Below are 19,017 nucleotides of genomic sequence, written 5' to 3' on the forward strand. Positions count from 1 at the left end.
CTGCATCAAACCAGTCAAATGACTGAAGACAAAAAAAAATTCTTACAACCATGGGAATAACAAACAGTACGGCTAGACGGAAAGAATGAGCGTAGCAAACCCACATCGGCTCTTTCTACTATAAAAATAAAAGTCATACGCTTAATGTTTGAAATGGAAAGAATTGTTAGCTTAATGTCTGAAAGCTGTGACAAACATTGTACGGCTTGACCGTCGAAGCCGAGCTAGTCTTGCAATAATTTGTCAGTCTCTTTTTATACTTCTTATTTACCTGATAACTTATGAAAATGTTTTGTTCTACAAAAAAGTTAAATATTAATAATTATGAAATACGTGAAAAGTTCTAAAGTTTATTTACAGTAAGCTAAACAACATTACATTCTTCTGTGATTTTATTTATTACCCAGCAATAAACCCTAAGTTTGATTCAGAGAATTCTTAAAATAATTATTTAAAATTCCAATTTTCGTGTTATTCAAATTCATTCACGACATGTAAAAAAACTGTCACCACAGAAAATGAAAATCGTTTGAAATTTCTAAAAAAGGTTACTGGGAAAAGTGTATACAAATTCATAATTCTGAAATGTTTTGACTAAAATACTTCTTGATCATGTTGTAAAAAAAATTTGTAAAAAGTGGAACAGATTTTAACGTTTTATTTAATGAAGATTTTATTGCAAAACACATCCTAAAATACAAAAAAAAATCTGGGTATTGAAATTTGAATACCAGAAAATTTATTTTCGTCAAAAAAATCATCCGTAGATAAATAATTCAAGTGAAGAAATAACAGACATTATTAAGATTTCTATTGACTAAACTACAACACAGCTAAATTTATTTTATTTGTTTAAAATCATTAAAACTGGTTATTTCATTCATGCGTAATACCGCGCACAATTATAAAAGACAAAAATCGAGAATATGGGCACTAATTTAAATAAATAAAAAACTAACGAAGCGAAAACCTTCTGACTGGTTCATGAATTTTACGCAAATTTCAATACAAACAAAGAAGCAAAACATTTTTAAACATAATATTAAAAACAATTCAGTATCAATTGCAACTCGCTTAATTAGACTGCAAGTATCCTTTGTTTATCAACACGATAACTGAAAGAAAAAAAAGCATCAGTCAAACAGCTTCAAAAAGTTTATTATTATTTATTTATTTTTACAGCAACAACCGGCCGACGCCCAATAACAGTTACTGTTTTCAATGATAATGAATTTAATAGCGTGTGGAAAAGCCACACTTGTACTGGGACTCGAACCCAGACCCTCCGGATGAATGGTAGAGCCAAGGATGAAAGGTTACCTCTCTAACATGAAGATCGACATATAACATCCTAAATGTGTATTACGTTTTAATTTTTATAGCATAATATAAAAAATATACGAAATGAATACACTGGAACGTTATATGTTATCTGTAGGAGATACAGATAACAAGCTAGATTATAAGTTATATCTGAAGAAAAAGATTGACTATAAAAAGGCTTTCCAGGATATAAATAAATTTATTAAAATAAAACGTTACAGATCTAAATATATTTATGTTATATTAGGTGGTAAACCCGTTTCATAATACATACACATACATACATATACATAGCTAAAGACGTTAATTAACAACAGTCATTGAATTCGTTTAAATTGAATGCGAATTAGGATTTAAAATTTACGGAAAACTATTTAGCGATTTCAATTTTGCGTAAAGAAATTTTAGAATGTAATTTTTTTAAATTTATTTAACGAATAGAAAAACGAACCAAATATTTCTCGGAAACCCCTAAAATCATTGCTTATTTTGCAGTCATACTTCAAGCAGTCATACTGAATAGTATGAGCTGAATTTTTATGCTTTGATGGTGCAAACGGCAGACGGAATATATAATCCATGACCGAACATGTACATCCCACCTTACATATATTACAATAAAAACAGACGTTGAATAAGGAACTAAGCCAGTAAATTTTTTCGTTTGACATGTTTAGATTTAATTGTTTGTAAGTGACTGAGGAGAGAGCCTACAATTTTACTCATTTTTAATAAAGTATATTTTGAATAAATAAATTGATTTACAGTGAGTTAGGTGAAAGATGAATAAACTGTTTTTTTTTTTTATAAATATATTATAAACAATTGAGTTTAAACAAAATGATACCTTTTACAATGCTTAAAGATTATTTTCTGTAATTTTGTACAATGCTGCAAATAAAAAAAAAAAAAAACATTATAATTTTTTTTAAATATTTAACGCATTTTATGAGTTTGCCAAAGTAAAAAAAAAAAACATTTTTCATAAAAAAATATTGAGACTTTTTGTTGATATATCAGATAATCATTCATAAACGTAAAAATTAGAACGTCGAGATCATAAAAGATTCGTGTTGCATTTTCATTTTAGATGTCTACATAAATAAAGATTTTCTGAAGATAATTTTATAGAAACATCGAGGTTCGATTGTTTTAATAAATGAAATTTTGAAACCAGTATTTATCGTCCATTGTTCTCATACGGAAATATAATTTTCTTATAATCAAACGTTAAGTTAGATATTCATTTGCTACATAAATTACAAAATTATCCTGAATTTTCAAACTAATAAATTTTTTTTTTTTATCAATAATTCATCACATAAATTTGAAGTCTGTATGTGGACATATACAGTGGAAATCTTGTAGCACATGAATACAAAACTTGACCCGAAATCAAACCCAGGATCTTCCAGATTAAAAGCTGGAAAGAGGCGTTACCATTCAGCCCCTGAAGTCAGAAGATATTTTTTGTCGATAAATTTTTTATATATAAGTAAACGTGTTTCATTTTAAAATATTATTTTAGATCTGATTTAAGTAACTTTAATTTAGATTTTTCATCCAAAAGCACTCTTTATATAAAATTTTATTTATTATAAATCACGATTCATAATTTGGTTTATAAATATATTTTAGTCCACAAGTAAACATGAATTCTAACACTTTAATTAATTGCAAACACTTTTTGGAATTTTTGCCTTAGGTACTAAGTGGTTATTTAAAATTTTTGGCTAAACCTGTATATAATTTTTTATTTAGTACCTGAAGTTGCAAATACTTCTTAAAAAGCACGTAATTTTTACGTAAATCGTCAAACTTTAAATTGAAACGAATACAAAAACAAACAAAAAATATTTCGACGGCTGTTTTATCCGCTGGATAATAACAAAAATACAAAATACCAACTAAAATAATATTGATTGACTAACTATGTAAGTACACATACACCTACCTAACTTCAAATAGATTTTATGCTCGAGTATTTTGAAATTTCAACGTAGTAGAATAATTGTGATTCTTTAGGCACGTATTTTACATTAACAAAAATAGGGGACAATAACCTTTCTTAGGAGGCTTGACGAGTCAAAAATAATCGCTGCGACAATTCTAAAAAAACTGTCACAATAAGTGCATCAGAAAGGCGGATTTCCGGTTATAGTTAACTTGAAAACGTACCCAAAAACCCAGTTTTTGCCTCTTATTCCGGTTATCATGAACCGATTCACTTGAAAATCAATAAGGTTTTATTACTATTAAGTTTATATGATCCTACCAAGTTTTGTCAAAATCGGTTAAAATTTGCGTCCGATAGAAAGGACAAAAACGTTTACCATACATATATATATATATATATATATATATATAAACTAATCAAACAAACCCTAACCAACACCACCTCCAAAATTAATTCCTCAGAGAAATATCGTATCCGTTTGAAACAAAAACAGGAGTGAGACTAGGCGATGGGCTATCACAATTTTATATAACCTAATTCTGGAAAAAAGTAACAAGAACTGGAAAAGAGGACATCAAAGAGGTACAATCAGGAGAAAAGTAAGACAATCTGGTAATAGAGTGTTTAGCGTTCGCAGATATCGCCTTACTAGCGCAGAAAGAAGAGGAAGCGCAAGTAAAGATAGATAAAATACAAAAAATCGCTAGAAAAACAAGCCTACAATTTTCTTACGAAAAAACGGAATACGTGAAAAATAAACACCAAAAGGAAAAAAAAATGAAGACGAAATAGAAGGCATCAAAAGAGTAGACAACTTTAAGTACACAAGAGAATGGATAAAACCCAATACAACAGCAAACATAGAACGCATTAAAAAATTGAAACGAGCATATAGAATTACGCAAAACAGATACAACAAACGTAGCATATTATAATAAAGCCAAAATCAGATATTAACACGGTCATAAGAATCGGAACGGCTACAGAGTTATCTATTGGAGGAATGCCTAACTCTCAAAAAGAGAAGAGAAATACAAGAAATTGAGAAAAGAGAAAGGCGAATACTCAGGAAAATATTACGACCAAGGAAAACAGAAGACGGCACCTGGAAAATGTGGACGAACACAGAAATCTTCACAAACACAATGCGGAAGAGAAGCGCAAAATTCGACGGACACCTCAAAAGAATGAACGACGACAGACTGACTAAAAGAAACTTCAACTATCTTACAATGAAAGCAACGACCAAATGTGTAAAAGAAACGCAAAAGAACCTGGAGGAAATGAAGATTACTGAAGATATAGTACAAGATAGAGATGAATTGAGGAAAATAATAAACAGATTTAAGAATTTCGAAGATAAAGATCACAACGAAGGAGAGACACGAAGTAGACTGATGAAGAAAAGACGAATCGTAGTCAAAAGATGAAGAAGGTCTTAGAAGTAATCGAGAAAAGCTGAACATCAAGCAACGAATCCCTGCGGTCTAAATAAAACCAAGCGAATGCAAATGAAAAAATGGGCCTAGTAACGATTTTTAAGTTCTTTAGAAAAAAGGTTTCTAATTCTTTAGATGAAAAAGGTCTTAGAACCAAACAAGAACAAGCTGCATATCAAGCGACGAGTTCCTTGCAGTCTAAAGAACATCAAACGAATACAAATGAAGAAACTTATACAAACACGACCGGGCGCAGTAACGATTTCTAAATTCTTTAGAAATCCGCTAGCAAAATTACGGCTCTTTAAACATTAAAAATCACCAATATACGTTCATATTTAATTATATTGCTACAACATCGTAAAAAATAAAATAATTTTGCTAAAAATATATAAAATACGTTTTTGAATAAAAAATAGGCAAATGAAAATTACTAAATTTAACTTTTCTCTATACAGATTTATATAACTAAGAAAATGTTAAAATACTTATAAATTTTTTATATTAAATAAAAATGATAAAGTTATCAGTTATAAATTCGTTACACTTATCTTAAATTTCTAATAAGGTTTGTTTTCCACTCAATTTCATTTGACGTCCTCTGTTCCAAAAAAAAGAACAAAAAATTGATGCGGGAATACGTGACACAGTTTTCTAAATTTAAATCCTCTTGCGTTTTTTTTTTTTTTTTTTTTTTTTTTAAACTACCTTAAAAATCACCGTTTATCTAACGAAAACAAATTGATGATTTATGGAATTCAAATATTAAACTTTGTTTCAGCCATAAAAACAGACGTTTTTCTACCAGTAAAAAAGCATTTATATAGAAAAAAAATTTTATTAAACAAAGTTAGATTACATTTTCCGAATGCATTTTTTTTTCTATTGTTTTCTAATTGTTACTCATTTACTTCATTTGTATTAACAAATTGTAAGCTAATTTTAATTTTTATTAAATATAAAAAAATCACTTCTAATTAGTTTTAATTTGTTCACTTATAATGAAAGAATAAATCCTTGGAATGTTTGTTTTTCCCTGTACTGTATTAATCAATTATTGTACGTTAAATTAACCAGATTGAAATGTGATCTTTCTTCTATCAAAAAATTAATAACTATTAATGGTAAAATTTGAAGTTCTACAATTAATAGTAGTCATTTCACATTTTATAACCACTGAAATAAAATTGAAAGATTTTACGATATTAAGAAATAATTAAATTTAAACGCATTTTGATACATGCCAGTGTTTAATGGCCGCCGTCATTTTTGTGAATTAAATAATCGTTTTGCGGTTAAATTTACAAATTAAATTAATATTTTATTATAAATATTATTATTATTGCTATTTCGAGGTACAATATATTCGTTAAGGACATATTCTACAATATCAGAACAGCAATGGTTTTCCGTAGTATGAGTTTAGATCATGCTATTATCTGATAATGAAAGAGGTACGTGTAAGGTAGGGACGGCAAGGGTATCGACAGAGGACGCGCAAGGTTTAAATAGGGAGCGGGCGATGAAGGAAAGGGTTTCGGAAGAGGGGCGGCAATATTTACGTTCTCCTAACATTGTAATCTCCTCCCTCTTTTTGACTGTACCGCTTCGCTTAATCCCGACTTTCTTTCTCTTTCTCTCGTGAACTCTTTCTTTCACCTCTTCGCTCTATCTTTTACTATCTCTATTCAGCTCGTTTGGAAGAAAAGGATTCGGTGTAGCTGAAAAGGAGAGCTTCGTCCGGAGACCGTTTTTATAGGAGAATTATGCCAATATGAAGTATCCAGGATTTCCTAGATTAAGTTGGCTGTTCCTTCCCTCTTGGATATCGGTTTCCCGGGAGCACGCCAACATGCGGCGCCCTCTTCGTTTCACTACACTGATGGAAGTTACAATGTCATGAAACGTCTTTCTTCCTTTTATTTCTTCTCATACTCTTTATTGTTATACAATCTTTTATACCATCTTTAAACCAAATCGTTCGGTATTAAAACTACTTCAATAAGTACAGAAAAAAGAACGATTTACATCCTAAAAAAATATTATATTGTAAAAATAACATTTGAAATGTTTTATTTTTTATTAAAAAAAAACAGGCCTTGGTTTTTATTTATCTATTATTTTTTTCATTTTTCTGATGAAACAAATAATTAATAAAATGAAAGAAAACCTTTAATAATTTATTAAATTTTTTTAGGATATTCAAGATGTCTCAAGAATTGGAGATTTCAAATCTCCAACATCTTTCTACACGAAGGTAATATTTGATCAAAATATTATAGCATTATTATTATTATAGCATTTCAAACTAAAATGCCCCGAATTTACATCCCGAAAAGGACATCTTGAAGGTAAACTCTGCTTCTATACAGTCTCATGGTGATAGTTTATTATTTCTGTCGAGTCTTAGTATTTAGTTTTTCCATTGTAGCAGGTCGGCTAAAGTACACCTTGCTTTTAAGGTAATCCCACTAAAAGAAATTGAACGTTGACAAATAAAGGAATCATGGAATCCACGAATGTTATCTTTTTCAAAATTGAACGGTTCTCAAACAACGGTCATCGATATTTGTGCTGCGTCTGACGTTGGCTTATTTTTTTGAAAGTGCATTTTCAATCGTTCGTGAAAATATCTGTATTTTCGGCAACAAAAAGTATTTTAATAATGGCGACTTATCGAGCCGACGTGGCAGCAGTTGTAAAACCAACCTCATTCTAAAAAATACTGGTCCATCACGAGACCAAGGTACCTTGTTTCTTAATGTTTAGTAATGAGCGCTGAATAAGACTGTAGCCGAATAAAGTTTGTTCCAATAAATAAACTTTTATTTTATTTAAAGCTCCATTCAAGAAGAAATGGTACAACCACAGGTTGCTAATGAACCTATCGTTCTCGTCTTTATAACGTTTGTTCACAAAATTTTCACGCAATGATGATCATTAAATTAGAGTTCCTTAGCTTTATGCGATCATATTTGAATATTCGAACGATGCAATTGTAAATATACTGCTTCACAACTATTTGAAATTTGACAGAATTTTTACATATTCTTGTAACAGCAGCAGGAAGTCTCGATGTATTCGGGCACAGAAAAGGTTTGTCAAAGCCTAAATGTTTTTTTTCGAAGTTTTCGAACTAGTTAACTCAAAAGTTCGTACTCGTTTGTTAACTGTACCCATGCGTTAACGAAAGACAATCGTGACATCCTAAATAAACTCGATGGCGAATTTCTGCGCTCGGCCTCCATAGACATCAATGATTTTATGAAATGCTGCGATGGCAAAAGCAAATTGCACATACTCCTATGATCTACAACAAAGTGGTGATGACGTAAGCCGGGTTTGTATGTTATTCAGTATTACCAACCGGCCAGAGCTACTAACGCAATTTTTTTTTTTTAGAATGTACCGGTTCCTTGAGATACTCTATCTAACAACTTAAAAACTTACAAAAAGTGTTATAAATAAATAATAAAGATTTGTAGTCCAAACCCATATTTAAAAATAATTTATGAGAAACAGCTAATGTCGAAATATCAGTGTTTCAAGATCGGATGACTTACTCAGCACACCCAGGTGACTGTATTAAACATAACAAGTAAATATTTATTTTATATTCTAAATGGTAATTACGTAGAACATGAATTTCATCTTGGATCTTTTCATTCTTGCAGTAAACTTTAACCCACATCTAACTGTATTACCATTTCAACTTTTTCTGTGATAATCTTGAAATATTTGCATTTAAATTTTTAATTTATAATATTTTTTTAAATTAATTAAGACATTCGTTGAATCTTATAAATATAAAATTTGAACTAATTCGTAAAGTAAGTGTGATAAACGTTATTTACTTTTAATAGTAATACCAAATTAAAAATTTCAAAGTAATTTAAGGTACACCAAAATTACTGTTTTTTATAAAAATCAGAAATTTCATTACCTGTAATCATTTCCAGAACCGCTTTCGAACAAAATAATCAGTACAGCAAAAAATAATGAGTCCATCGTTAAATTGTTTTTTCCTGAAATTAATAACAACATACATTTTTTAAATAATTCAAATTAACTTGTTTATATTTTTAAATAATAAGAAAGGAGTATAAATTATTGCAATGTTCACTAAAAAATAAAAAAAAACAAATTTAATTAATCTCAAAAAAATATATATCTTTATAATTTTTAAATGTTAGAATGGGGTAAATTATACCCTTAAAATTAAACTCAAAACTATAACATTTTTATTCTTTATAAGGGTAGAAAATATGTTTTCACTTTTTAAAGGGTAACACGAACATTTCGTTAGATCTATTCTACTTTTATTGTTAATTTGCGAGATTAAAACCTTTTTTACATTCACCCTGGGTTAAAATATAGTAATTCTGTTAACGGTAGACCTCGTCCTTTTTTAAGTTAATTTAACAAAAAACTTTACAATGACACTTAATCAATAAAATTAAATTAAAGCAGAAAACGGAATTATTGATTATGGAATGTTAAGTCAGAAATAAAAATAATCTCATTGTAATAACATTATGGTATGAATACTTCCAAGGATATCGGACATTACCAAGTAGCAAATATTTTTAACAATAACATTCGTTTGACCTTTTAATCTTTTTATCTTTCTAGCTTAAAATTAACTGTAGTGCTCGCGCGCGCCCACACACACACACACACACACACACACACACACACACATATACATGCACGTGAGGTCTGTTAGAAAATACCCGAACATTTTTAATTACGCGCTAACGGAGATATTTAGTGACAAAAGCGGAATCATCACAATGAACGGGCAAACGATCTCCACGTCCCAAGATACCAGTACTAAGAAGTCAGTCTCCATCCAATATCAAAGCAATGTTCTCTATTTTTTCGATTTCAATGGAATTGTGTATTTTGAATTCTTACCTCAAGATGAAACAGTAAACCGTGTGTATTATCAAGGCGTTTTACAACGGTAACGTAAAAAAATCCGCAAAACGTGACCGGAATTGTGGCCAGGTAACTCATGGTTTCTTTACCACGACAATACGCCCGCACAGTCAGCTTTGTCAATTCGTCATGTTTTCACCAAAAATCAGATGACTATCCTCCCTCAGCCTCCAAACTCGCCAGACCTGGTTCATTGCGATTTTTTCTTATTTCTGAAATTAAAATCGGTGATGAAGGACGCCGTTTTCGAGACTACTGATGACATTAAAGCAAATCCGTCATGGACCTTAAACGCCATTTTAAATGAAGCTATATCCAGGACTGCTTCGCGAAGTGGAAACACAGCCGGAAAAAGTATGTGAACAGGGTAGGGGAGTACTTTGAAGAAGAACAAGGAGCAATAACCAAAAAAAAATAATTTCGATTATTTTCTGAACAAATATATATATACAAATAGAAAATATGCAGCAACTAAGTTAATATTTACAAAAAAATATGGATAAAGAGCTCCCACTAGGGATGACTAAATTAGTCGGACGCCCTTTCAAAAAGCTACAATGAAATCACTTTGAAACGTAAAATTTTATTTAAAATATAATTGTAAATTGATATTTCAGCCTAATAGCAAGAAATACAGCTGAAAAATTACATAATCGGAAAAGACGTTTGGCTGTACTGCGTTACACTCTCTCACTCGCTCTGTCTCTCTCTCTCCCTCTCTAACACACACACGCGCGCGCGCGCGCGCGCACATAATCAAATGAAATGACAAAAAATGGAATTAGAATAGGATTTCGTTTACTTGGTCATGAAAAATAAAAAAATAAAAACCATCAACATTTCACTACTATCCAGGATATACAATCACGTAGGAGGGTAATGTACACTAAAATGTACATTTTTTGTACGACTAAAAAATGAGTAAACTATGAAGTCGATTACATTCGTCCGACATTTTTATATAATAATTCATAAAAGGTTTATTCAAACGTAAAGAAAGTTTTTATTAAGGATTACTCTATCAATATCAAAGTCTAGTTAAAATGAAAAACAATTTTTCCCGAATTTATAAGGTTTCAACAAGCAGCAAGTTGAATTTTTAACATTGCCCTAATCATCTGATTTTACAAGGATTCAGATAAAAAGATAGAGATGTATAAGGATTTTCATTACAGATCTTTTCGTTATAATTAAAATTAAAAATTAATCTCAAACATTACTAGTGTACAGCACTCAATATAGAATTCTATAAACTCTTCTTACAAATATGCTCCAGACGTAAAAAAAAATCTGTACAACAAAATCCTTGTTTAATTTGACCCTGTTTTTGAGTAATATGAATTTTTACCCCAGATGATATTACATTGTGTAATTACAATTCGGAATTGAGAGGATTTATCTGGAATCACAAAATGAAGCTGATCAAAAAAAAAAAAATATCGCTTATTAATAAATTAGCCTACTCGCCTCTAGACCGCGATATCCTGGGTTCGATTTCAGATATAATGGCCTGATCATTTACCATATTATTCATTCTCATTTTATTATTATCCAAAATTCTCACAAATTAAAAGGACAATAAAAAAATCATCATAAAAAAAAGAAATAATGATAATTTTTAAATATGTTCTTATCATGTCATTTTATTATTTTCTACCGAAAGTTATTGTTCTGGTTTTTGACCGTTACGTAATCGTTCAACATGAATTTCGAAAATATTACGCAATTCATCGCAATCGTACCGTTCCATCAGCTCATGCCATCAAGACTTGGGTTCGAAAATTTGACGCCACTGTTTTTACACTAAAAAAAGAAAGTCGGTAGAGTAAAAACACTACGTAAACCCGAGAATATACGCTGATCTGCGTGTCGCTCCATTCTGTATCACTCGAACAGTTTTACCGCAGTAAACGGTGAATTTAACACGATATCCTCTATCCTTAAATTTCACCCATTCAAAATTCAAAGAAGTTAAAAAATACACATGACTCTGAAAACGGTAAATTTCTGTCATACTTTACTGTTGTTAATTAATGGGAGATAAGATCTTTTAGCTATTTACTGATATGCGATGAGGCTCATTTTCATTTGTTAGGATTTCTTAACAAGCAACATTTCCAACACTGGATTCCAAAAACCTAGAATTCTCCTAGAGATTCTGGACGACTTTAGCAATAAACTTACTAAGTGTGAATGGGGGTCATTTACAAGATGTCATTTTTGAACGATAAATTTTTCTTTTCGGTTACTAAACTCAAAAATAGTAAATACTCTCGTGCCTAGTTGTGTTCATACTTCTTGAAAACAAAATAAAATTAATAACTTACTATTAATAACGCTTTTAACATCACTTGATTCATTATTGTTAGTTGTAATAATTGGGCTTATTTTGGTTTTCTGTGAATGACTAATAAATAAATTAATAAACGATGTTTTGAAATGAGAACAACGAAAGAAAATCAATATATTAAAAAAACGTTTTTTGATTAAAAAAATAACTTCAGAAAAAACCAATACAATATAAAAAATAAAAAAATTATAATAATAATTCATAGATTTCATATTTTCTCAATTAAAGAAAAAACTGATGTGGACACCATATGACTTCCTTGTACGCCCATTAAATTACATATACACATTTTTTTAAATGAAAAGTACATAAAATTTTATTTTATTAATACAATCTGATATTTTTGGGGATTTTGGGCTTTTTTGGACACTTTTGGTTCAGTCGATTACAATCAAAAGGGGAAGTGCACAACTATATGTTACAACAGTCCTAAATTCAAGATGTTTTGATCGTTTTTGAGTTATGTGAGATACATACATATGTACGTACAGACGTAACGCTGAAACTAGTCAAAATGGATTCAGGAATGGTCTGAATGAATATTATCTTTGAAATCTGAAACCCGAAATTTTTCGCGATTTCAATACTTTCTTGTACGAAATCGTATATTTAAGAGAATTTTTAATAAATAAAATTACTCTATAACAAAGAGAAAATAATTATTTATTAATATATTATTTTATAAATCAATTTCATCGCTAAGAAATAAGACACTCGCAGATTATTCTTTAAGGTAAATTCAGAAATATACGGTAATATAGATTATCACTTTTTTCTTCTTTAATCAAAAACGGATAAAAATATATATACTATATTTTTTCCAATGAATTTATTTCATCTGTACACTACACCACAAGCAGCAGGACGAAGGATAGTAATCTTAGTGGCTCTGAAGAATGGCTACTGCTTTAGTATATATGGAGTGGGTGAAAAGGCGGTGGTGGCAAGCGGTGAGGAAATGGCTGAAAGTGATCTGGTGAGGGGTGAGACAGATACGATAAGGGTGGATTTCACTCCCTTCTAATTTATTATAGAACCTCCTTGATTCAACAACACAAAGGAGCAATGTGGGCTGGTCAAAACATATAAACTCACTATATACTGTATATATAGATATATTAGTTAGATTTACTCATTCGACAAAAATAAATGCAATCTCCAGAACTTTTTATTATAATTGGAGTATATTTCTAGGAAATTAAATAAAAATTTTAACATAAATAAAGCCTAAAAAAAGTTATGTTATACACGAAATACCCAAACATTTTTTTTTATCGTTATTTATTACAAATCGTTTGGGCACGGAGTACATAAGCTGTAACAACAGATTTTTTTTCACGTAGCAGAATCCTGGTTCAAAACTACTTAATAAATATTTAAGCCCATAAAATTTTGTGAAGTTAGTCCATGTTGAAAGAATTACAACTAACATTCGGAAAATATATATTTTTCAAAAACTTTCAATTACAAAAAAAAAAATCTGTTAAATTCCTAATTAATGCATAACAATAATAGATATATACCATGAAATAACAGAAGAGCAAATAGTGAAGAGAATAAATATATTAAATTTTTACAAAACTTTTTAATAATTTTTAAGTCGTTATTGATATTATTTGAATACTTATCATTAGACAAAGTATGTAGGAAAACCATTTTTTAAATTAAAAATTTAACAACAGAATGATATTGGTTTTGTAAAAGAATCCGTTTTTTTAGTTTTATATAATAAAAAAAGGAGAATGTACTCGTACATAAAACAAAAAGTGAATCTATTCATATAAAGGTGACCCAAAATTATCTGAAATTGTAATTTTTTAATAAAACACATTTTCATTTAATAATTGATAATATTTTTTCTTTGTTAGGTCGCAGAGCCATGGAAGTTATGTGCGATACAAAACATCTGACAAATGAGCGCCTCGGCCTTGCGCGCACGTTCACTCTTTTGGCAAAATTTTCCAGAACATGTTGAAATAATTGCTGGAAAATGTCGACAATGTTGTTTAGAATTTCTTCTTTGAGGTCCTCAATTATTTGTGGTTAATTGATTTACCCTTTAACCTTAAGATAACTCCAAAGAAAAAAGTCCAGGGGTGTCAAGTCGTATGAACTTAGCGGCCGTTTCATATCACCTCGCTGCGAGATAATACAAAAATTCAATTTTTCTTGCAATAACTGCTTCGTTTCATTTGCAGTGTGGCATGTTGCATCGTCTTCTTGAAACCACATGACTTCCACACTCATATCATTAATTTCAGGCCATAAAAAAATTGAAATTATCTCACGATATCGAACTTCATTGACGGTGGCATCTCCTGTTTCAATTTCGAATAAGGTCCAATTAGTCCCCCAGCCCAAGTCTGCACCAAACCGTGACACGTTCGAGAATGTATAAGACGTTCAATATTATTTTTTTGGATTTTCTGCTCCGAAAATTCGACGATATTTATTCAAAAAGCCGGTAAGAAGAAAATGTCATCGCTAAAGATGATTTTTTTTCGAAAACTCGTTATATTGTATTTCTACAATTTTTAAGGATTGTTCAAGTGTGTACTTAACCTCAATATTCACTGATAACAGCATATAAAAATCTCTACTCTGGATTTACCGTGAAAAATAGCGGCAAATTTGAAATACCAGTTCATTTTGGGACACTTTTATATTAATTTTTTTAAGATATAAAATAGCATATCGTGAGCGATTCATAATCAACGCCCAGCAAAAACTACTGAAGATAAATTGATGAAAATTTGTACATAAGTTCTTAATAAGTATGTAAGTGTAAGAAAGGATTTTTTTGATATTCCAAGTATTAAGAATTAAAATGGAGTAACAATGAAATTTACTATTTTTACTTCCTTGTACGAAGTAAAGTATTGCGATCGCGAAAACTTTCGGTTTCCAGATTTCAACGGAAATATCCATATTGATCATTCCTGAATCCATTTTGTCTAGTTTCGGCGTGACATCTGTACTTACGTATGCATGTGTGTGTTTGTGTTCGTACGTATGTATCTCGCATAACTCAAAACCGATTAGCCGTAGGATAATGAAATTATGGATTTAGGACTGGTGTAACATCTAGTTGTGCACTACCCCTTTTGAGTGCAATCCACTGAACCAAAAATGTCCAAAAAGGCCCAAAATCCAATTTGGTTTGATGTGGACACCATATGACTTCTTTGTACGCCTATTAAATTACATATACACATTTTTTCTAAATGAAAAGTACATAAAATTTTATTTCATTTATACATTCTGATATTTTTCTTTTTTTTTGTTATACTAAATAATAATTCATCGTAAATTGTTAATCTTACAATCCGAGGTTAATAATTATTAATAAATCAATATATTTAAATTAAAAAAAAGTTAAAAACAACGATGAAGTCGGATTTTAACTTATGTGCCTTCCCCTTGCAAGACCAAATATTTTATTAATTAAAATTTTATTTGGCTATAAATGTGGAACCAATGAAAATAAGCACCACTTATATATATTGTTGAAAAGCTCTCAATTAGGGCTGATTACTACAGAGTCCAAAATCCACCTTTTTTTATTCAAAAGAGAAAGTGAACAACTAGATGTTATAACAGTCCTAAATCCAAAATTTCAATACCTTACAGGAATGGTTTTTCAGTTATGCGAGATATATAAGTACATACATACGTACGTACAGACGTCACGTCGAAACTACTGAAAATGGATTCAGGGGTGGTAAAAATGATATTTCCATTGAAATCTGAAAACCGAAATTTTTCGCGATCACAATACTTGCTTTACTTCGTACAAAAAAAAATAAAAATGAACCACAATCTATTGCTGTTTATAGAGAATCATTAATTTGTTGGCAAATTATAGAGATAAAGTGGCAAGCTCTCGCATATCGAAAACGCGGTGGCATTCTGTATCAGCCCAACCATTTTAAAAACGTTAGCGTGAACATTATGTATTATTGCCAGTGATTATAAGATTTTTATGCAATTTATCTACCCGTTTTAATTATTGTGGCGGGGATAAAAACAGCAATATAATTTATAAATGTAGAAAACAAATTAGTTCCTGAAGATTGACTTTTTGCCACATGAATTCGTAAAATTGTAATTCACAAATATCGATACGTCACACTCACAAAATGTGATAATTTAAATAATCGATACGTCGGATATCTTCAAAACTACTGAAGTTAGAGTCCTGGCACTTACTTTATCCTATTTCCCCGCCCAAATTACATACGAAACCATAAACTTTACTCCTTAATTTGAGTCCCAAAAATTACAGTAGGGCTTCTTTTTATTAAAAGAGATGAAAACCGGTTGAAATTTTTCGCTGGCTGTAATTCAAAAACAAAGCGTTTCTAGACCTATGTTTGTATAAAACGTTTTCATTATTTTCACCAGAAGAACATTCCTGAAAGTTTGTTCGTGGAAACCAGTAGTACTATATTATAAATATGTATATATATAAAATATGTGTGTATAAATGAATTTATTCACCTCCTCTTTTTTTTAAAAATAAACGGAAGAGGAGCAGAATACGATTAATATTTCCTACTGGAGTCTGAATAAGTACTAAAAGAAAATTTACCCGTTAGAGTTGTACTAAATATAATTTATCTTACAGTACAGGGAAAATATAGTAATAAAATATTCATTAAACACAAAAAAACACAAAAGAACAGAAAATTATAATTGTGACAGAATGTAACCGAAAAATCTATTAATTACATCGATCAAGTAAAAATAGAATACAGTGACGAACTCACAATAAGAAAGAAATATAACTTGGAGACATATTTTAATTATAGAAGGAAAGATATTTCCGTTGTATTATATACTAAGTTATTAAGATACATAGAAAGCAAAGTTACAGAAGGGTAGGTCGGTCTGTTATATTGAATAGTACGAACAGAATAGTAGCGACAATATCACCTTATCAGTAACTTCTATGAGTTGTCACACTATGTTATGTATTACGGTCGTGTCACCAGTCATAATAGTGACATATAATACTTCTCTCGAATAAGGGGGAGAGTTGACGACACACGTAAACCGCCAGCCAAAGTCGGTCGTAGGGTCGTCCTAAATGTCATAATATAAACTACAAGACCTAACAACTAACAAAACTACAATACAATTGAAACATACGAACCGAATAAATACGTATACGGATGGCACCCTACTGGAATAAAACCGAGCGATAAGATTGGTAAGCGATAATAAAATAGTACTTCAAATATGATTCTTCCCCGATCTAGTTATAATAATCAACCACCCCCTTCACTCCCGTTTCAGAAACATAATAATCAACTTGTAAAATCTAAACCTATTTCATATCTTAACACATCAAAACCATGCGTACAACCCGCCGACACACGCCTACTAATCAACTATTTCTGCTACATGTCATACTGTATTATTTAATTATTACAAGAAAGCTGACAAGAATATAAAAAAGATAATTTTTTCTTACTGTATTATTATTACATGACTACTAATCATTAACAGAGAATCCTGGTTCAATTTTTCGTACACGCATTTAAAATGAATCGTTTGATATCTATTACATTAAAATCAGTGTCATTATTGTGAAATTTGATATAGACAAATTACATTTCATATTCCCTTTCTAGGATAGTTAAACGTAAAAACTGACTAAATTAGATTCCGTAAAGCAACACCTGTCATAATTTTTTTTATGAAGTATTATCTAATAAACATCTAAAATCATTTAGTTCCTGTTATAAGCTGTAAAGTTTCTTTAATAATCATGTTATTATATAGAACCTTAGATTCAAAAATGTTTTTTACCGGGTTTTTATTTCTTCCGGGTGCTAATATTTTACATATTTTTTAAATACTGTCTTTCTTTTTTTTGTAATGGTTGTGTGTTTTTGTGTTTTAACATTTAGTTTAAGTTTCTGTTTTGTCTTTATTTTAATATTTTAATTTGTTAATATATTTCTCCTTTAAGTTTTCATTTTGTTTTAATTTTTTTTTATTATTGTATTGCATGTTTTGTTTTCTAGGCGTTTCTTTTAAACTTTTAATTGTGAATTTTTTTAAAAACATATGCTCGGGCGATGATAACGATGAAGCGTTTTTCGCCCAGAAAAAATTAAATTAAAAAAAAATTCTTAGATTATCTTACTTTGTATACTACATAGCGTTTCATAATGTTCTTCGGAGTTTCGAAAATTCATTAACAAAAAAACTATTTCACTCATAAGAATAAAACAAGTACTGTACGAAAGAGTACTTAAATAGTTTTTTCCAAGTATACTAGGCAGTTAGTAAACCATTTGCTCGCTAGGCGTCGACAGTAGAGAAAATGGCTGCCACGGGAAGCGAGAAGTCGTTTTTGTGTTAGAATTTCACTTGTCAAAGTCAGCAATTTCTGTGCAACGTGCGTTTCGGTTGAAATTTCACGAGGAGCCACCAAGTGACAATTCAATTCGTGCACGGTATTAACAATTCAGTGAAACTGGTTGCTTGTGCAAGCGAAAATCAACTGGTCGTCCATCAACCTCAGAAGTCAATGTCGAACGTGTGCGTGCAAGTTTCATTCGCAGCCCGTCAAAATCGACTGCGGCTGCAGGCAGAGAATTAGGAATTCCGAAAACAACAGTGTGGAGAGTTCTCCGTAAACGTTTATTTTGCAAACCGTACCGTCTTCAATTATTCCAGCGTCTTTCTGATGGAGATAGAACACGTAGGCTCGATTTTTGTTTACAGTTACGGGAAAAGATGTTGTTAGATGAAGGTTTTCTAAACAAGATAATTTTCAGCGATGAAGCTACTTTCCATATTAGCGGCAAAGTAAACCGTCATAACGTGCGAGTTTGGGAACTAAAAACCCACACGCTTATGTGAAACACATTCAGGATTCTCCGAAAGTAAACTTTTTTGTGCGATCCGTCGTGAAGCAGTGTATGGGCCGTTCTTTTTTATAGAAACGACAGTAACCCTCATGATATACCTGGATATGTTACAATTATGGCTTA

At 30.5% G+C, this 19,017-nt stretch overlaps 1 protein-coding gene across 1 annotated transcript in view; it reads right to left on the reverse strand.

The window, feature by feature from the left end:
• The window catches only part of LOC142328870 (DNA-binding protein D-ETS-3-like), a 401,528-nt gene that overhangs the window by 372,386 nt on the left and 10,125 nt on the right, over window positions 1-19,017 (reverse strand). The window contains exon 2 of the mRNA XM_075372998.1: window positions 8,663-8,744. Within this exon, the coding sequence (XP_075229113.1) occupies window positions 8,663-8,744 (82 nt within the window). The remainder of the gene's footprint in view (window positions 1-8,662; window positions 8,745-19,017) is intronic.

The sequence above is a fragment of the Lycorma delicatula genome, chromosome 8, assembly GCF_047948215.1.
Source record: "Lycorma delicatula isolate Av1 chromosome 8, ASM4794821v1, whole genome shotgun sequence".
Classification (NCBI taxonomy): Eukaryota; Metazoa; Arthropoda; class Insecta; order Hemiptera; family Fulgoridae; genus Lycorma; species Lycorma delicatula.